The sequence below is a fragment of the Oncorhynchus mykiss genome, chromosome 11, assembly GCF_013265735.2.
Source record: "Oncorhynchus mykiss isolate Arlee chromosome 11, USDA_OmykA_1.1, whole genome shotgun sequence".
NCBI classification, from domain to species: Eukaryota; Metazoa; Chordata; class Actinopteri; order Salmoniformes; family Salmonidae; genus Oncorhynchus; species Oncorhynchus mykiss.
The window spans coordinates 68391545-68413541 of NC_048575.1; the positions used below are offsets into that span (position 1 = coordinate 68391545).

At 43.3% G+C, this 21997-nt stretch overlaps 1 protein-coding gene across 2 annotated transcripts in view; it reads left to right on the forward strand.

Annotated features, from left to right (window-relative positions):
* Positions 1 to 21669, forward strand: part of LOC110535098 (dual specificity testis-specific protein kinase 1) — a 48734-nt gene extending 27065 nt beyond the window's left edge. For both annotated transcript variants that reach the window (XM_036936189.1, XM_036936190.1), the window contains 4 exons: positions 14223 to 14396; positions 14629 to 14712; positions 14921 to 15007; positions 20928 to 21669. In XM_036936189.1, coding sequence (XP_036792084.1) covers positions 14223 to 14396; positions 14629 to 14712; positions 14921 to 15007; positions 20928 to 21044 — 462 coding nt within the window. In that variant the 3' untranslated portion in view covers positions 21045 to 21669. The remainder of the gene's footprint in view (positions 1 to 14222; positions 14397 to 14628; positions 14713 to 14920; positions 15008 to 20927) is intronic.
* The last annotated feature ends 328 nt before the right edge of the window (positions 21670 to 21997 follow it).

Here is a 21997-nt window from a genome sequence, read left to right on the forward strand (position 1 = left end):
AGACCAGGGGAAAACCCCATCCACATCTACCACAGGGACCTCAACTCCAAGGTACAGTAGACCAGGGGAAAACCCCATCCACATCTACCACAGGGACCTCAACTCCAAGGTACAGTAGACCAGGGGAAAACCCCACCCACATCTACCACAGGGACCTCAACCACAAGGTACAGTAGACCAGGGGAAAACCCCATCCACATCTACCACAGGGACCTCAACTCTAAGGTACAGTAGACCAGGGGAAAACCCCATCCACATCTACCACAGGGACCTCAACTCCAAGGTACAGTAGACCAGGGGACAACCCCATCCACATCTACCACAGGGACCTCAACCACAAGGTACAGTAGACCAGGGGAAAACACCATCCACATCTACCACAGGGACCTCAACTCCAAGGTACAGTAGACCAGGGGACAACCCCATCCACATCTACCACAGGGACCTCAACCACAAGGTACAGGAGACCAGGGGAAACCCCCATCCACATCTTCCACAGGGACCTCAACCACAAGGTACAGTAGACCAGGGGAAAACCCCATCCACATCTACCACAGGGACCTCAACCACAAGGTACAGTAGACCAGGGGAAAACCCCATCCACATCTACCACAGGGACCTCAACTCCAAGGTACAGTAGACCAGGGGACAACCCCATCCACATCTACCACAGGGACCTCAACCACAAGGTACAGGAGACCAGGGGAAACCCCCATCCACATCTACCACAGGGACCTCAACCACAAGGTACAGTAGACCAGGGGAAAACCCCATCCACATCTACCACAGGGACCTCAACCACAAGGTACAGTAGACCAGGGGAAAACCCCATCCACATCTACCACAGGGACCTCAGCCACAAGGTACAGTAGACCAGGGGAAAACCCCATCCACATCTACCACAGGGACCTCAATTCTAAGGTACAGTAGACCAGGGGAAAACCCCATCCACATCTACCACAGGGACCTCAACCACAAGGTACAGTAGACCAGGGGAAAACCCCACCCACATCTACCACAGGGACCTCAACTCTAAGGTACAGTAGACCAGGGGAAAACCCCACCCACATCTACCACAAGGACCTCAACTCCAAGGTACAGTAGACCAGGGGAAAACCCCACCCACATCTACCACAGGGACCTCAACTCCAAGGTACAGTAGACCAGGGGAAAACCCCACCCACATCTACCACAGGGACCTCAACTCTAAGGTACAGTAGACCAGGGGAAAACCCCACCCACATCTACCACAGGGACCTCAACTCTAAGGTACAGTAGACCAGGGGACAACCCCATCCACATCTACCACAGGGACCTCAACTCCAAGGTACAGTAGACCAGGGGAAAACCCCACCCACATCTACCACAGGGACCTCAACCACAAGGTACAGTAGACCAGGGGAAAACCCCATCCACATCTACCACAGGGACCTCAACTCTAAGGTACAGTAGACCAGGGGAAAACCCCATCCACATCTACCACAGGGACCTCAACTCCAAGGTACAGTAGACCAGGGGACAACCCCATCCACATCTACCACAGGGACCTCAACCACAAGGTATAGTAGACCAGGGGAAAACCCCATCCACATCTACCACAGGGACCTCAACTCCAAGGTACAGTAGACCAGGGGACAACCCCATCCACATCTACCACAGGGACCTCAACCACAAGGTACAGGAGACCAGGGGAAAACCCCATCCACATCTACCACAGGGACCTCAACCACAAGGTACAGTAGACCAGGGGAAAACCCCATCCACATCTACCACAGGGACCTCAACCACAAGGTACAGTAGACCAGGGGAAAACCCCATCCACATCTACCACAGGGACCTCAATTCTAAGGTACAGTAGACCAGGGGAAAACCCCATCCACATCTACCACAGGGACCTCAACCACAAGGTACAGTAGACCAGGGGAAAACCCCACCCACATCTACCACAGGGACCTCAACTCTAAGGTACAGTAGACCAGGGGAAAACCCCACCCACATCTACCACAGGGACCTCAACTCCAAGGTACAGTAGACCAGGGGAAAACCCCACCCACATCTACCACAGGGACCTCAACTCCAAGGTACAGTAGACCAGGGGAAAACCCCACCCACATCTACCACAGGGACCTCAACTCTAAGGTACAGTAGACCAGGGGAAAACCCCACCCACATCTACCACAGGGACCTCAACTCTAAGGTACAGTAGACCATGGGACAACCCCATCCACATCTACCACAGGGACCTCAACCACAAGGTACAGTAGACCAGGGGAAAACCCCACCCACATCTACCACAGGGACCTCAACCACAAGGTACAGTAGACCAGGGGAAAACCCCACCCACATCTACCACAGGGACCTCAACCACAAGGTACAGTAGACCAGGGGACAACCCCATCCACATCTACCACAGGGACCTCAACTCTAAGGTACAGTAGACCAGGGGAAAACCCCATCCACATATACCACAGGGACCTCAACTCCAAGGTACAGTAGACCATAGGACAACCCCACCCACATCTATTGTAGATTATTGTTGTATTTGTGGTGCATAGACCACAAAGTAACCCAGAAAGTGAAAAGGAAAAATAAGGACGGTCCGCACTCAGCATTTGCAGTGAAAGAAAGAGGAAGCTGTAAGGGATGTTACCTCACTCAGTGGCTGTGTCTGACATGACATCCTACTCCCTATATAGTGCACTACTTTTGGCCTGGCTACAGCCACTGACTGATCTCTTTGACATTAAGAAAACCCCTACTCTTACGACAAACTTTAGCAACATTGGTGCTGTGACATCATGTAGTGATCACATTGGCAGGTCTCACTTGTAAAAGAGGTCTTCTGACCTCAATGGGACTTCCTGGATAAATAATTTTTAAATAAATTGATTTCAACTGTTGTGGACAAAGCAGGGAACGGTTGAGTTGAGGTTCATTCAGTAGTCAGACTGAGGCTGAGGATAACTCTCTACCATGTGGAAAAGATATCAGCCTAGAAAATTGGTTGTCATTCCCAGTTGCCAGGTTCCACAGAAGTGCAGGTTGGTTATGTTATGTAGTGGGACGAGCAACAAGCACAGTCCATTGTCATGCTAATGTCCTCCCACTCTGAGCTTTGTTATTGTACGCATGCACACTCACACGCACGCACGCGCGCACACACACACACACACACACACACACACACACACACACACACACAGAGAGAGAGAGAGACGCGAACACATACACATCAACAGCCAGTCCCTCTTTGTCTGGGAAAGTAAGAGCAATGGATCAATAGTAGAGTCCTGCCACCATCCTGCCCTACCTCCCTTCTCTCTCTTTCTCTGTCTCTCTCTCTCTCTCTCTCTCTCTCTCCTCTCTCTACCACTTCTCTCTCTCATATTTCTTTCCTTCTCTATTTCTCTCCTTGTCTCTCTCCCTCCCTCCCTCTTCTCCACTCTCTCTCCCTCCCTCCCTCTTCTCCACTCTCTCTCCCTTTCCCCCTCTCCCCTCCTTATCACCCTCTCTCTCTATCTTTCTCTCTCTCTCCCTCACCACGTCCCATTTTACCAGCTCTCACTCTCTACTAACCATGGGAATACTGGTGGTGACACTGATGTGTTCCATACTGGCATTTAGCATGTCACCCAGAGGGACAATCCATTTGGCTCTGGTCTCAATGATGGCATTTTACCGGAAAGTAATTGGTGTGTCTGCAAAGCAGTACTGTTGTTTTTCCCCCTAGACCCCCCACTGGTATCATTAGAGTTGGCAAAAGGATGCACACGTCTGTCTTACGTCAAACAAACAATTGCTGTCTTCACAATTACAGAGAGTGTTTCAAAAGATCACTGCTAGGATTGATGGCAGAGGCATATAGACAGACAAGGTCTTTTCTCATGTGGAATATGTTTCAATCTCTAAAGAAGGGACTTCAGTCTCTATAAATTATAGTGGATCCAAGCCAGACGTGCAAGGTAAATAATTATGTGCAGTGTATTTTCTGAAAAGGTCATGTTAGGTTAAACCAATTACTGTTTCAGTTAGAATCACACTATTAGGCTGCACAGCTCTTCTGACATATCTTCTGTAGGAGAAATCATTAGAATTCAAAATGACCAGAATTAGGAAAGGTATGGTGGATGTAATTGCAAACGTAGATCATTTTAGTGAACTTGCTGTGTGTCCCAAATGCCACCCTATTCTGTATTTAGTGCACTACTTTCATAGGGTCCTGGTCAACAGTAGTGCATTACATAGGGAATATGGTGACATTTGGGACACAGTCCTGGTTACAGTTTAGAGCAAGTCCTCAGAGATCCATTGGAACAGCCCTTTTAATTCCCCCTGAAACTCTCCATTCTAGATCTGGTCTTCCGGGAACTGTTGCTTTTGTTTGGCTCTGAGGTGAGGGCCCATGCTAAATTTAGAGGTCAGGTTTGATGCTTGGAGTGATACCCAGGTTGCCCAATAATCACAGGCTGCTGAATGAAAACACTGGAGAGAGGGGGCCTGTAGTGTGGTTCCCTTTGTAATGACTTCTAGATGCTGAGGAGACGTCAGCCAACCAGCTAGTCGGACAGCCAGCCAGTCAGCCAGGGCCTTCCCTCCCTCCTTCACCTCCCCCTGCTCTGCTCCACACCCCTGTCAGCCTGCCTATCTGTCTATTTTTTTGCCCGTCTGCTTGCCTGTCTACATCCCTTCTTTTTGCCGGCTTGCCTCTCTTCCTGACTCTCTCGCTTTCTGTGCCTGTCTATCTGCTTGTCTGTCTCTGCCTAGCTGTCTGCCTCTCTACACCCCAACCTGTCTTACCATCTCTGCCTGCCTGCCTGCCTGCCTGCCTGCCTGCCTGCCTGCCTGCCTGCCTGCCTGCCTGCCTGCCTGCCTGCCTATATTTCAGTCTGTCTGCCTGTCCTGCTTGTCTCTTTTCCTGACTCTCTCTCTATCTCTGCCTGCCGGTCTCTTTTCCTGACTCTCTCTCTACCTCTGCCTGCCTGTCTCTCTGCCTGCCTGTCTCTCTGCCTGCTCGACTTATGTAACCGCTCCACTACCTTGTGTCTTCTAGAATAGCTCACCCACTCTCACTGAGCTCATCCAGCCCACTAGTGCTCTCTCCACATTTACAGTAAACCACCTACTATGGTAATCAATACCCAACACACATAGCTACATTTGGGCTTTGTTCTCAGTAGGCATAGATGCCAAATCAGGTGGATCATCAGGTAAGGACTAAAAAATGTAGCCTGGCAGGGAAGTGATTAGTGCAGACCCCATTGAGTCAGGCTATTTAAGAGTGTCTGGTCTGGCTGTCTGTATGTAGGGTCTCCCCTTCATACTGGCTGGCTTCCTTCCAAATGGCACCCTATTCCCATACAAAGTGCACTACTTTGACCTGAGCCCTATATGGGCCCTGTTCAAAAGTAGTGGATTATAGGGAATAGGGTGCCATTTGGGACAGACAGGCTGTTATATCTGCTTACACTATGGATATAATCAAGAGATGTGCCATGAGATGTTTATCAACATGTTTACTCAGCTTTCCCCATAGGCCTGATTTGATTTGCTGAGGTAGCTAAAACAGCATTAAGTAGACCCACAGGCAGGTATAATGTGTGAGATTTGAAGGCAGAGAATGTTCAGTTGAGTTATCTGTTTATTCAGACCAAGCTTGCAATTGGACTCCCAAATGGTGCAGTGGATGAAGATCTAAGATGGCATAGCAGTTCAGACGTCTTTTTGTCCTCGTCCTGTCGTGTCCCGTATATATACAGTGCCTTGCGAAAGTATTCGGCCCCCTTGAACTTTGCGACCTTTTGCCACATTTCAGGCTTCAAACATAAAGATATAAAACTGTATTTTTTTGTGAAGAATCAACAACAAGTGGGACACAATCATGAAGTGGAACGACATTTATTGGATATTTCAAACTTTTTTAACAAATCAAAAACAGAAAAATTGGGCGTGGAAAATTATTCAGCCCCTTTACTTTCAGTGCAGCAAACTCCCTCTAGAAGTTCAGTGAGGATCTCTGAATGATCCAATGTTGACCTAAATGACTAATGATGATAAATACAATCCACATGTGTGTAATCAAGTCTCCGTATAAATGCACCTGCACTGTGATAGTCTCAGAGGTCCGTTAAAAGCGCAGAGAGCATCATGAAGAACAAGGAACACACCAGGCAGGTCCGAGATACTGTTGTGAAGAAGTTTCAAGCCAGATTTGGATACAAAAAGATTTCCCAAGCTTTAAACATCCCAAGGAGCACTGTGCAAGCGATAATATTGAAATGGAAGGAGTATCAGACCACTGCAAATCTACCAAGACCTGGCCGTCCCTCTAAACTTTCAGCTCATACAAGGAGAAGACTGATCAGAGATGCAGCCAAGAGGCCCATGATCACTCTGGATGAACTGCAGAGATCTACAGCTGAGGTGGAAGACTCTGTCCATAGGACAACAATCAGTCGTATATTGCACAAATCTGGCCTTTATGGAAGAGTGGCAGGAAGAAATCCATTTCTTAAAGATATCCATAAAAAGTGTTGTTTAAAGTTTGCCACAAGCCACCTGGGAGACACACCAAACATGTGGAAGAAGGTGCTCTGGTCAGATGAAACCAAAATTGAACTTTTTGGCAACATTGCAAAACGTTATGTTTGGCGTAAAAGCAACACAGCTCATCACCCTGAACACACCATCCCCACTGTCAAACATGGTGGTGGCAGCATCATGGTTTGGGCCTGCTTTTCTTCAGCAGGGACAGGGAATATGGTTCAAATTGATGGGAAGATGGATGGAGCCAAATACAGGACCATTCTGGAAGAAAATCTGATGGAGTCTGCAAAAGACCTGAGACTGGGACGGAGATTTGTCTTCCAACAAGACAACGATCCAAAACATAAAGCAAAATCTACAATGGAATGGTTCAAAACTAAACATATCCAGGTGTTAGAATGGCCAAGTCAAAGTCCAGACCTGAATCCAATCGAGAATCTGTGGAAAGAACTGAAAACTGCTGTTCACAAATGCTCTCCATCCAACCTCACTGAGCTCGAGCTGTTTTGCAAGGAGGAATGGGAAAACATTTCAGTCTCTCGATGTGCAAAACTGATAGAGACATACCCCAAGCGACTTACAGCTGTAATCGCAGCAAAAGGTGGCGCTACAAAGTATTAACTTAAGGGGGCTGAATAATTTTGCACGCCCAATTTTTCAGTTTTTGATTTGTTAAAAAAGTTTGAAATATCCAATAAATGTCGTTCCACTTCATGATTGTGTCCCACTTGTTGTTGATTCTTCACAAAAAAATACAGTTTTAGATCTTTATGTTTGAAACCTGAAATGTGGCAAAAGGTCGCAAAGTTCAAGGGGGCCGAATACTTTCGCAAGGCACTGTATATCTCTCTAGTCACCCCCAAATCCAATTCTTTCTTTGGCCGCCTCTCCTTCCAGTTCTCTGCTGCCAATGACTGGAACGAACTAAAAAAATCTCTGAAACTGGAAACACTTATCTCCCTCACTAGCTTTAAGCACCACCTGTCAGAGCAGCTCACAGATTACTGCACCTGTACATAGCCCACCTATAATTTAGCCCAAACAACTACCTCTTTCCATACTGTATTTAATTTATTTATTTATTTTGCTCCTTTGCACCCCATTATTTTTATTTCTACTTTGCACTTTGCACATTCTTCCATTGCAAATCTACCATACCAGTGTTTTACTTGCTATATTGTATTTACTTTGCCACCTTGGCCTTTTTTTGCTTTTACCTCCCTTATCTCACCTCATTTGCTCACATTGTATATAGACTTGTTTATACTGTATTATTGACTGTATGTTTGTTTTACTCCATGTGTAACTCTGTGTCGTTGTATGTGTCGAACTGCTTTGCTTTATCTTGGCCAGGTCGCAATTGTAAATGAGAACTTGTTCTCAACTTGCCTTACCTGGTTAAATAAAGGTGAAATTAAAAAAATTAAAAAAATAAACACTGCATCGCAGTGCCAACGTGTCACTGCAGTACCTGGTTCAAATCCAGGCTGTATCACATCTTTCTGTGATTGGTGGTCCACTGTTGTCTGGGGTAGGCTGTCATTGTAAATAAGAATTTGTTCTAAACTGACTTGCCTAGTTAAACATTTTTAATTATTGGTGTGATTGTACTATAACAGTGTTAGATTGCTCTCTGGTGGTAAGCAGGTGTCATAACACAAATGCTTAGAGTGGCAGTACTACTCTAGTGCCAAAAAAAGGGACTCAATTAAATATCCTTATTGTAATTATTACATGTTGTTCATTTGGCTGGATGTTATGTTGAAAATCATTTTCGATATGCACTGTAATGTCATGGTGAAATGGCTTGGCATACTGCGGTATACTGTGGAAAATCATATTCAATATGCACTGTAAAAAGTAACTGCCTGACTCATTAAAGAAATTGAATAGTGGCAACTCAAACAACACCGAAAGGTTGCAAGTTCAAATCCCCGAGCAGACAATGTACAAAATCTTTCGTTCTGCCCTTGAACAGGCAGTTCATTGAAAATAAGAATTTGTTCTTAACTGACTTGCCTAGTAAGATAAAATAATTGATTATGATGACAGTGTCAGGGAAATTGATGTTAAATAATGAGACAATCCACAATCATCAAAATAATGTGCACTACTCTCAATGACAGAGGCTAATGCAACATAATGTGTACAGTTACACCTCCAGTATCTGCCATAAGAATGAGCACTGTGCTCAACAATGCATGCAAAGATGGGTTAAAATGACAAATTGTCAAATACATAGGACAATGTTTTAATGCCGAAAAGTTGTTGTTTTACACAATACATTACTGGGAGTTTATGTATAGAGTGTTCGACTCTTGATTTTTTATAGCTTAAATTGTATTCGTCGTTAGACAGCACCTCTACACAAAATAATGTTTTCTAGGTGTGTGCCAGCTCATGCTTTTTATTAAACATTAAGACACGATCACTGAAAATTATGAGAGAAAATAATTCCGCTGCTGGCCTGCTCTCCGGGCACCATCGCATGAGCCTAAAGCCACACACTGGCTTCATTCATTCTCAAAATTAATTCAAAGGCATTAATAAATCATATTTCGTGTCATTTGTACTTAATTCTAATTATACAACGGGTGTCTCTAATCCTGAAAACTGATTGGTTAAAACCGCATTACATTCCACAAATTACCAACGGCTAAATCTATGACGTTAAAATGCCTATTTACTTTCTGTTCCATCTGACTGCGCAATCCACTGGCTCATCAGCCAAGTCAGGAAAGTTATAAACTTGATCTCCACTATCAAAAGCATTTAGACATTATCTAACATTTATTTTAGACTAACAGTTAGTTTTCAACAGCGGAGATTTGTATAATTACTGTCTGTCTCCCACATTTGCAACATTGTTTCAATATTCAAATTTGATCTCGAATTGTCCCATAGTAATGAACTTGTAGGGGTCGGGAGTCGTGACGAGAGAGAGAGAGAGAGAGAGAGAGAGAGAGGCAGGAAGCGTTTCTCAGCCAGTCGAAATCATGAATCAGCTGACATCATTTTTATGGATATATACAAAGAAATGTCAATTGAAAAAAGGTAAAACTAAACGAAGTGCATCTAGTTTGCGGTCTTCCCAGCTTCAGAGTGAAGTTATGGTGTTAACTGTGTTGTTGGCTAGCTCCTCAACCGTGTCCTAATGAGAGAGCACATTTCTATGCCAGGTACTTCATTAGCATATTATTATGTATGTATCCAAATAAATGTCACTAGAAAACAGCTTAAACAAATGCATCTACTGTTGTTTTTCTGTCTGCACTGTTTGACGTGACTGTAAGTTAGCCGTAGTTGGCTAGCTAGTAAGCAAGGGATAAGAACGTTGCCAGCCAGTATGGCAATGGAACATTTACAACGAACGACTGGGTCGCGTCCATAGAAACAGAACAAAAAGACTGAACGTCTGGGTCGCGTCCATAGATACAGAACAAAAAGACTGAACGACTTGGTCGCGTCCATAGATACAAAACAAAAAGACTGAACGACTGGGTCGCGTCCATAGAAACAGAACAAAAAGACTGAACGTCTGGGTCGCGTCCATAGATACAAAACAAAAAGACTGAACGACTTGGTCGCGTCCATAGATACAGAACAAAAAGACTGAACGACTGGGTTGCGTCCATAGATACAGAACAAAAAGACTGAACGACTGGGTCGCGTCCATAGAAACAGAACAAAAAGACTGAACGTCTGGGTCGCGTCCATAGATACAAAACAAAAAGACTGAACGACTTGGTCGCGTCCATAGATACAAAACAAAAAGACTGAGCGACTTGGTCGCGTCCATAGATACAGAACAAAAAGACTGAATGACTGGGTCGCGTCCATAGATACAAAACAAAAAGACTGAACGACTGGGTCGCGTCCATAGATACAAAACAAAAAGACTGAACGACTGGGTCGCGTCCATACAGTAGATACAAAACAAAAAGACTGAACGACTTTGTCGCGTCCATAGATACAGAACAAAAAGACTGAACGACTGGGTCGCGTCCATAGATGCAGAACAAAAAGACTGAACGACTGGGTCGCGTCCATAGATACAGAACAAAAAGACTGAACGACTTGGTCGTGTCCATAGATGCAGAACAAAAAGACTGAACGACTGGGTCGCGTCCATAGATGCAGAACAAAAAGACTGAACGACTGGGTCGCGTCCATAGATACAGAACAAAAAGACTGAATGACTGGGTTGCGTCTCTAGCAACCGAAACGATAGAACAAACGACCATCCGGCTTGGGTAGCAACCCAAGATTTGTGTGGAAGGATTACATATTATTAATATATTTATCAAAATAACGTTTTTAAGGAAAATATGTCAATCATGAATTGAATATGTTGGTAACCTGTTGTATAAAGTGATAATGCTCTCGAAGCCGGTGTTTGGAGAATATATTGGCACGGTTTGCCGGCCCTCAACCATGCCAATATATCCTCCAAGTCCAAACACCGGCTTCGAGGGCATTATCACGTTACAGCCAACATGGCCAATTTATAGACTACTTTATAATGATTTAATACAACAAAGTGTTGTTTAAATGCTGATTGCTTTATGTCCCTATCAGCCTGTTGTTTCGCACTGACAGATGTTTCACAATGTATTTCTTTGTAGGCTATAGCCTAAATAACTAATTTTCGTTCTTTCTTAGTCACCCAGTCTGGCTCTGGACCTATTTAGAAACTTCAATCGTTAGTGTCAAAAGTTCACAAAACTGTTAAGTATTTATAACTTAAAAAGAGTAACATATGAGTGGCAATGTCACTTCATTACTTTAAGTATTTAACACTGCAATACTTTGAGTTGGGTTACTCAAGATCGTAGTCAACGGGTTTCCACTAAAAATGTAGTTATCAGAACAAATGACTTTTTACAATGTAGTGTATGTACACTGTACAGTACATTATATATGCATTTGACTCAAGCTGCCCACAAGGTGGCAGTGTTTAGTAAAACATGTTTACAAGACTACTGGTATGTAGGACTGTTTCTGACATCTTTTCCTGGGATTAAGTGTTTTACGTGGGTGCTTCTGTCCTGTGTGAGTCATATCCTCCTGACATTGTTTGGATAAATATGCCTTCATTCAACAATAGCTTCACTGTTGTCTTTTCGCTTCTACCCGTCAGCCTACCTGCCTGTCTCTTTTCCTGACTCTCTCTCTATCTCTGCCTGCCTGTCTCTTTTCCTGACTCTCTCTCTATCTCTGCCTGCCTGTCTCTTTTCCTGACTCTCTCTCTATCTCTGCCTGCCTGTCTCTTTTCCTGACTCTGTCTCTATCTCTGCCTGCCTGTCTCTCTGCCTGCTCGACTTATGTAACCGCTCCACTACCTTGTGTCTTCTAGAATAGCTCACCCACTCTCACTGAGCTCATCCAGCCCACTGGTGCTCTCTACCTACAGTAAACCACCTACTATTCATGTGATTATACTATAGCAATGTTAGACTGCTCTCTGGTGGTAAGCAGTTGTCATAACACAAATGCTTAGAGTGGCAGTACTACTGTTGAATGAATTAATTGTAAAATTTATAAATTACCAGTCAAAAGTTTGGACACACCTACTCATTCCAGGGTTTTTCTTTATTTTTTAAAACTATTTTCTACATTGTAGAATAATAGTGAAGACAGCAAAACTATGATGTTTTAAATTTTATTTATTTTAACTTTATTTAACCAGGTAGGCCAGTTGAGAACAAGTTCTCATTTACAACTGCAACCTGGCCAAGATAAAGCAAAGCAGTGCGATACAAAAAACAACAGAGTTACACATGGAATAAACAAACATAAAGTCAATAACAAAATAAAAAAGCATATATACAGTGTGTGCAAATGATAAGGGAGGTAAAGGCAATAAATAGGCCATAGTGGCAAAATAATTACAATTTAGCAATGAAACACTAGAGTGATATATGTGCAGAAGATGAATGTGTAGGTAGAGATATGGGTGCAAAGGAGCAAAAAAATAAATAACAGTATGGGGATGAGGCAGTTGGATGGGCTATTTACAGATGTGCTGTGTACAGGTGCAGTGATCTGTGAGCTGCTCTGACAGCTGGTGCTTGAAGTTAGAGAGGGAGATATGAGTCTCCAGCTTCAGTGATTTTTGATATGAGTCTCCAGCTTCAGTGATTTTTGCAATTCGTTCCAGTCATTGGCAGCAGAGAACTGGGAGGAACAGCAGCCAAATGAGGAATTGGCTTTGGGGGTGACCAGTGAAATATACCTGCTGGAGCATGTGCTACGGGTGGGTGCTGCTATGGTGACCAGTGAGCTGAGATAAGGCGGGGCTTTACCTAGCAAATACTTATAGATGACCTGGAGCCAGTGGGTTTGGCAATGAATATGAAGCGAGGGCCAGCCATCAAGAGCATACAGGTCGCAGTGGTGGGTATATGTATCATGTATTAACCAAAACAAATGTATTTTATATATTTTAGATTCATCAAAGTAGCCACCCTTTGCCTTGATGACAGCTTTGCAAACTCTTGGCATTCTCGCAACCACCTTCACCTGGAATGCTTTTCCAACAGTCTTGGAGGAGTTCCCACATATGCTAAGCACTTGTTGGCTGCTTTTCCTTCACTCATCCCAAACCATCTCAATTGTGTTGAGTTCGAGTGATTGTGGAGGCCAGGTCATCTGATGCAGCACTCCATCCCTCTCCTTCCTGGTCAAATAGCCCTTCCACAGCCTGGAGGTGTGTTGGGTCATTGTCCTGTTGAAAAACAAATGATAGGCACACTAAGCGCAAACCAGATGGATGGCGTATCGCTGCAGAATGCTGTGGTAGCCATGCTGGTTAAGTGTGCCTTGAATCCTAACTAAATCACAGACAGTGTCATCAGCACAGCACCCACACATCATCACACTTTCTCCTCCATGCTTCACGGTGGGAACCACACATGCAGAGATCGTCTGTTCACCTACTCTCCGTTTAACAAAGACACTGTGGTTGGAACCAAAAATTTCAAATTTGGACTCATCAGACCAAATTGCAGATTTCCACCTGTCTAATGTCGATTGCTCGTGTTTCTTGGCCAACGCAAATCTCTTCTTATTGTTGGTGTCCTTTAGTAGTAGATTCTTTGCAGCAATTCGACCACGAAGGCCTGATTCACGCAGTCTCCTCTGAACAGTTGATGTTCAGATGTGTCTGTTACTGAAACTCTGTGAAGCATTTATTTGGGCTGCCATCTGAGGTGCAGTTAATCACCGATTTCTCAGGCTGGTAACTCTAATGAACTTATCCTCTGCAGCAGAGGTAACTCTGGGTCTTCCTTTCCTGTGGCGGTCCTCATGAGAGCCAGTTTCATCATAGCGCTTGATGGTTTTTGCATCTGCATTTGAAGAAATTTTCCGGATTGACTGACCTTCATGTCTTAACGTAATGATGGACTGTTGTTTTTCTTTGCTTATTTGAGCTGTTCTTGCCATAATATTGCCTTGGTCTTTTACCAAATAGAGCTATCTTCTGTATACCCCCCCCCCTACCTTGTACCTACCACCCCTACCACTTGTTTTGGTTACTACATGATTCCATATGTGTTATTATTCTACAATGTAGAACATTTTCAAAATAAAGAAAAACCCTGGAATGAGTAGGTGTGTTAAAACTTTTGACTGTTACTGTATATACTGACATGATTTGTATATGTCTGACTCTTCAGAACTGTCTGATCCGTGTGACGGCGCGGGGCAGGGAGGCCCTAGTCACAGACTTTGGCCTGGCCAGAGAGGTGGTGGAGCTGCCGGTTAAAGACCCAGAGAGGAAGCTCTCTCTGGTGGGATCTGCCTTCTGGATGGCCCCGGAGATGCTGCGTGGGGAACCCTACGATCGCAAGGTAAGGATACGTCACCAAGACCCTTAATTTGAGTAAATAGCCTTGCCTGAGTCAAAACTGACCATAGATCAGGAGGCCCACAAGACCGCTGAGTTTGAGAAGATGTGGTCAAAAATACTTTGGGTAGAAAGTTAGAGAGCTTTGTCATATCTTAGTATCCTAGTAGTTGGAACACAGCTCATCGTTGGTTGGCTCTCTGTATGACAGACATGTGATTCTGTGTTGTCACCAGGTGGATGTATTTTCCTTTGGAATTATGCTCTGTGAAATACTGGCAAGGATCCCTGCTGACCCAGAGATTCTACCAAGAACCCAGGTAAAGCTCTACTCTGTATTTACGTTATATACGACTACCCAGATCCAGGTTTTGTACCATGTGTGAATGCTCTGCCATGCAACTTGTGTGAAATCTCTGCCATGTACCATGTGTGAAAGTTCTGCCGCATGCACCATGTGTGAAATCTCTGGCATATGGACCATGTGTGAAAGCTCAGCCCTATTAACCGTGTGTGTGTGTTTGACAGGACTATGGCCTGGATGTGAATGCATTTAGGGAGCTGGTGGGCGGGTGTCCTCAGCGGGTGTTGGAGCTGGCAGCCAGCTGCTGTCTGGTGAGTACATACAGTATACTTTAAAGTACAGTTCATACAGAAAACGTTACAGCATAGTTCATACAGTATACCTTTCATTCTGTTGAGTGCATACAGTACAGTATACTTAACAGTACAGTTCTTACAGTATATGTTACAGTACAATGCATATTGTATAATTTACAGTATAGTCCATACACTATACTTTGCAGTACATACAGTATACTTTACAGTTTGGTGAGTAGATATATTACAGTATACTTTACAGTACAATTCATACAGTATCCTTTACAGTACAGTTCATACAGTATACTTTACAGTACAGTTCATGCAGTATTATTTACAGTCTGGTGAGTAGATATAGTAAAATATACTTTGCAGTACAGTTCATACAGTATGATTTACAGTCTCGTGAGTAGCTACAGTACAGTATACATTACAGTACAGTTCGTGGTTGCCCAAAGCCGGATGAAGGTATATTTTTGCTCTGTACACTTGGTAGCACGAACTTGTTGGGGATAGGGGGCAGTATTTTCACTTTGGATGAATTGCATGCCCATAGTGAACTACATCCTACTCTGTCCTAGACTGTTAATATATGCATATTATTATTACTATTGGATAGAAAACACTCTGAAGTTTCTAAAACTGTTTGAATTATGTCTGTGAGTATAACATAACTCATAGGGCAGGCAATCTTCCAAACAGGAAGTGAAATTCTGAATACCTGTCTAATTTCAAGTCATCGCCACTTCCCAATAAGATATGGACCTGATAGCACTTCCTACGCCTTCCACTAGATGTCCTCATTCAGTAGAATGTGGAATGGAGCTTCTGGTGTGAACTTTGACCGAATGGGAGGGGAAATAGTCACTGTCCCGACAGAATGCAATTTCCCTGTGGTGCATTTCTCTGTGGGTGCCACCGTCGTTCCATTTGGAACGTTATTGGATATATATGAAAATAACATCCTGAAGATTGATTCTCTACTTAGTTTGACCAGTTTATTCGACCTGGAATATATATTTTTGAAGTTTTCGTGCGAGTTGTCCTGGACCAGCAGTCAGTTTTTGGGCACGTGAGCTGAAAGTGGTAGCAAATGCAGCTAATTGGACGCTAGTATTGGACATTATGGAACAAAACAACGATTTATTGTGGAACTAGGACTCCTTGCACTGCATTCTGATGAAAGATCATCAAAGGTAAGGGAATATTTATGAAGTAATTTTGTATTTCTGTTGACTCCAACATGGCGGAGAAATACTTTTACGTCTGAGCACTCTCAGATTATTGCATGGTAGGCTTTTTCCGTAACGTTTAAAAAAATCTGACACAGCGGTTGCATTAAGAACCAGTGTATCTTTAATTATATGTAGAACATGTATCTTTAGTTAAAGTTTATGATGAGTATTTCTGTTATCTGGTGTAGCTTTCTTTAATTCCTCCGGATATTTTGGAGGCATTTCTGAACATGGCGTCAATGTAAACCGAGATTTGTGGATATAAATATGCATATTATCGAACAAAACATAAATGTATTGTGTAACATGTCATATGACTGTCATCTGATGAAGATTTTCAAAAGGTTAGTGATTCATTTTATCTCTAATCCTGCTTTTGTGACTCTATTTTTGGCTGGAAAAAATGGCTGCGTTTTTCCTTTGATTTGGTGGTGGTCTAACATAAATATATTTTTTAAATATCGGACATGATGGGTAGATGAACAAGATGTTTATCTTTCATTTGAGGTATTGGACTTGTTAATGTGTGAAAGTTAAATATTTCTAAAGAATATTTTTGAATTCCCTGCGCCACCTTTTCAGCTGAATGGGGGGGTGGAATTCCCCTCGGGGATCGCCTCGCCATAACAGGTTTTAAGGTTTGTGAGTTTACTTTTTTCTTACAGCCTGGTGACCAATAGAGAGCCCTAGCTGTGTGTAAACTTAAAGTGGCAATCAGTAGTTTAAACAATAGCAAAGCCGCCTCCCCATCCCTGTTTTGATAAAAAGCTGAGGGATAGGGCTGGAGGAATGTAACCAGTCTCAAATTCATAGACAGAGCTATGGATGCAAGGAATGACCATACATGATATTCAAATTATAGTTTTAACAATGTTTTGTGGTGTTTGTTTACATTTACTTTGTTTACAAACATTAGCGTGAAACAAGCTTATATTTAGGTTTTGATGGGGTATGACAGTTGAACTAAGCTCATGAGGCATTTATAAGTTATATTCTTCAAGAATCAATGGGTACATTTAATTAATTCAGAAGTCCAAGAATGGATGAAGCAACTGCAGATTGCTACTTTAACACAACATGAAATGGAACGTCAAAATATCTTGGTCTCTGGTCTGATGCCAGACTTCCTCCATCAGAAGTAGTTGTCCAGGGCCAGTATTCACAAAGGCCCCAGTTCTGACCTGAGTGAAGCGTGCATAAATGGAATGTTATTCCCTTTTTATGCACTTTTCTCTATATGTGTACTCTGACCTTGAACATAAGCATAAAAATAGCATGCATGTTCATGGTTAACCCGCTATTCATTCTAGGTGGAGATCTAAGACATAAGGGTGTGGTAGAGGTGTGTCTATAGATAAGCTGGATTCTGACCTTGATTTAATTCCCTCATAAATCCAGCACCATTACGTGTGAGGAAACCAGGGAAAAATGCAGCGCGGCAAATTCAAATAAAATGATATAAAAATCTAACTTTCATTAAATCACACATGTAAGAAGATACTAAATGAAAGCTACACTCGTTGTGAATCCAGCCAACATGTCAGATTTTAAAAAGGCTTTTCGGCGAAACAAAAAGGGTAGCATATTTCAACCCTGCAGGCGCTACACAAAACGCAGAAATAAAATATAAAGCATGCCTTACCTTTGACAAGCTTCTTTTGTTGGCACTCCAATGTGTCCCATAAACATCACAAATGGTCCTTTTGTTCGATTAATTCCGTCCATATCCAACATGTCCATTTATTTGGTGCGTTTGATCCAGAAAAAAACAGCTTCCAAATTGCGCAACGTCACTACAAAATATTTCAAAAGTTCCCTGTAAACTTTGCCAAAGCATTTCAAACTACTGTTGTAATACAACTTTAGGTATTTTTAAACGTTAATAACCGATCAAATTGAAGACGGTCTATCTGTGTTCAATACAGGAAGACAACAAACCAAGCTACTTTTCAAGTCTTGCGCAACTCTCAACAGTGTTACGCAGTTCCTAGGTGGGCTTACTTCTGAACGGTTATTCCTCTGGGTTATGCCTGTTACATAAGTTCTGTTATACTCACAGACATGATTCAAATATTTTTAGAAACTTCACAGTGTTTTCTATCCAAATCTACTAATAATATGCATATCTTATATTCTTGGCATGAGTAGCAGGAAGTTGAAATTGGGCACGTTATTTATCCAAAAGTGAAAATACTGCCACCTATACCTTAAGAAGTTAAGGGGAAAATGGACGAATTGCGGGCACAATCACAGTATGTATATTAGTACATGGAGAACTGTGTTATGGCCTTTTCTGAAACTTGGCTGTCGGAGGCGGTGCCCGACTCTGAAGTCACCACTGACGGATGCACTATTACTCAGATTGACAGAGACAATGAAGCTACTGGCAAGGAGCAGGGAGGGGGAGTCTGTGTTCTGATAGATGATAGATGGTGTAAAACAATAATTGTCAGGAATAAAATCTGCACTCCTGATATATAAATACTGTCAGTGTCACTATGCCCCTTCTACCTCCTCCGTGAATTCACCATGCTTTTTCTGACTGTTGTTTATATCCATGCGAGAGCAAACAGTGTCAATGCAGACATCATTTTCAACCCACTGAAGAGCTTGATGCGATTTCCCCTGATGTGCCCAAATTCTTCATGGGGGTTTAGCTGCACTCCCAAGCTCACTTTGAATACTTACACCCAGTATGTGACTTGTCTAACAAGGAAAAATAAGATAATTGACTTATGTTACGACTCAGTCTCCTTGGCCAGACCTCCACTGGGTGGATCAGATCATAACACTGTTTTTCTATGACCAACTTATAGACAGTAACTCAAAAGGGAGAAGGTGGTGGAAAAACAGATACAGGTGTGGGACAATGACAGTATTGATCAATTGCAGGGATGCTTTGATTGTACCACCTGGAGTGGATTTGAAGAATCATCAGCTGACCTGAACGAGTTGACTGATATCTGGCTATATTGAATTCGGTGTTGATTTGGTGATCCCCAAAAAACATGTAATATATTTCCTAACAACAAACTATGGGTGACCAAATAATTGAAAGTGGTGCTTAACAAGAAGAAACAAGTGTTTTCCACCGGGGATCCACTCAAAAGAAAATATGTACAGAGAGGTGAACAAAGGGATAAACTGGTGAGATGCCAGTACAAGGATAAGATGCAACAGATACTATCACAGGGAGACTCTCCAGTACAAGGATAAGGTGCAATAGATAATATCACAGGGAGACTCTCCAGTACAAGGATAAGGTGTAACAGATATGGTCACAGGGAGACTCTCCAGTGCAAGGATAAGGTGCAACAGATAATATCACAGGGAGACTCTCCAGTACAAGGATAGGGTGCAACAGATAATATCACAGGGAGACTCTCCAGTACAAGGATAAGGTGTAACAGATAATATCACAGGGAGACTCTCCAGTGCAAGGATAAGGTGCAACAGATAATATCACAGGGAGACTCTCCAGTACAAGGATAAGGTGCACCAGATAATATCACAGGGAGACTCTCCAGTGCAAGGATAAGGTGCAATAGATAATATCACAGGGAGACTCTCCAGTACAAGGATAAGGTGTAACAGATAATATCACAGAGAGACTCTCCAGTGCAAGGATAAGGTGCAACAGATAATATCACAGGGAGACTCTCCAGTACAAGGATAAGGTGCAACAGATAATATCACAGGGAGACTCTCCAGTACAAGGATAAGGTGCAACAGATAATATCACAGGGAGACTCTCCAGTACAAGGATAAGGTGAAAGAGATATGGTCACAGGGAGACTCTCCAGTGCAAGGATAGGGTGCAACAGATAATATCACAGGGAGACTCTCCAGTATAAGGATAAGGTGCAACAGATAATATCACAGGGAGGCTCCTGGTCTGCCTGGTTGTGTATTAAGAATATGGCAAACACCCCTTTCAAATGTAGGCAATGTATCGATTCCTGCCTAGACGAGAGGGTGTGCCTCTCTACAGCCAATGAACTAAACAAGTTCTTCACCCGCTTTGAAACAGGTGGCTTCCCCGGCCTGTCTGCAGGAGGTTGTCACGGCAACCGAGAAAATCTATTGTTGTACCTGTCCCAAAAACCTCTCATCCATCTGTATCAAATGATTACAGACCTGTAGCTCTTACCTCTCTCTTGATGAAATCTCTTGAAAAGATCATCAAGGCTTAATCAACACCACCAGACACCTTCTTCATCGCCTCCAATTTGCATACCGGTCAGAGATTGCATACCGTGTAACAGAGATAGAAAGAGCCTGGAGGAACAGATCAAAACCCTCATTGTCTCATCATCCTTGCATCTGGAAAATAACACCAGAGACAGATGACCACAGGAGATGAACCCAACGTGGCGTATTGTGCCCCCCAATCTATATGCGTGGGCTGGAACCAACCATGACTAAGCATTCTTAGTATCAGCTATATAAGAAACAGCATTTTTTGTAAAGGTTAGGCTGCTCGGCCCAACAGTCAAGAGTGTTGGGCTGACTAGTCTCATTATTGCAATAATTTATCGATATTGAATAAAGATGATTGTTTGAAGGAATGTCAAAGTCTCTCTCAGTGCGGACATTTCCACGACAATACACACTCCTACTCTGAGTCGCTTTGTGAACAGTTACATTTAAACCCCAAACAAGGCCAAGTACTGATCCTCATGTTTTCTCTGTGTGTTCAGATGGAGTCCTTCAGGAGACCAGCATTCACAGAGCTGCTGGATGAACTGGGGGAGATCGCTGAGACTCTGGAACCGCCCCCTAACCCGCCCCCTAACTCAGAGCTGACTACTGGGTGAGCTGCCTGGGTTGGCCGAAGCCCCACCCACCCATCTATCCTGAGGACTGGAGGATTTGGGATTTGTATATGGGCTCAATCCCAAATGGCACCTTATTCCTTATATAGTGTACTATGTTTTACCAGAGCCTTGTGCTCTGGTCAAAAGTAGTGCACTATATAGGGAATAGGGTACCATTTGGGAAGCAACAATAGACAGTTGCACAGGGGCAGGGGCACAACACTTCACCAGGATGACCTCTCTACAGGGGCTGACCTCTCTGTTTGTGCCTGCCTACACTGCACCTAAACTGCACCTACAGATGTGTCGGGGGGTAGCTCCACAGTTTTCAAGTGAGACCCTGGTGGAATAATGGATGGAATAGACAGTATGTATCTTGAAGAGAGGGTTTCTTTGGAAGCTTTATTTGACCAGTTCACACACTTTGTGTACAGGTGATAGAAGTTGGGCATAATTTTGCTTAACTTTTTGTCTTTCCTTAACTTACATTTTCTTAATCTTACTCTCATAAACTGCTTTTTTGTTTAAATTTGTTGTTGTTGTTGTTGTTAATGTTTATGACAGTGTTTCGTGATGTAACTGATGATGATGAGGATAAACATGATGATGAGGAGGATGGTGATGGAGGATGATGGTGATGGAGGATGATGGTGATGGAGGATGATGGTGATGGAGGGTGATGGTGATGGAGGGTGATAGAGGATGATGGTGATGGAGGATGATGGTGATGGAGGATGATGGTGATAGTGTTGGAGGAAGATGGTGATAGTGATGGAGGATGATGGTGATGGAGGAGGATGGTGATGGAAGAGGATGGTGATGGAGGATGATGGTGATAGTGATGGGTATGGTAATGGAGGATGATGGTGATGGAGGAGGATGGTGATGGAGGAGGATGGTGATGGAGGAGGATGGTGATAGGGGATGATGGTGATGGAGGAGGATGGGGATGG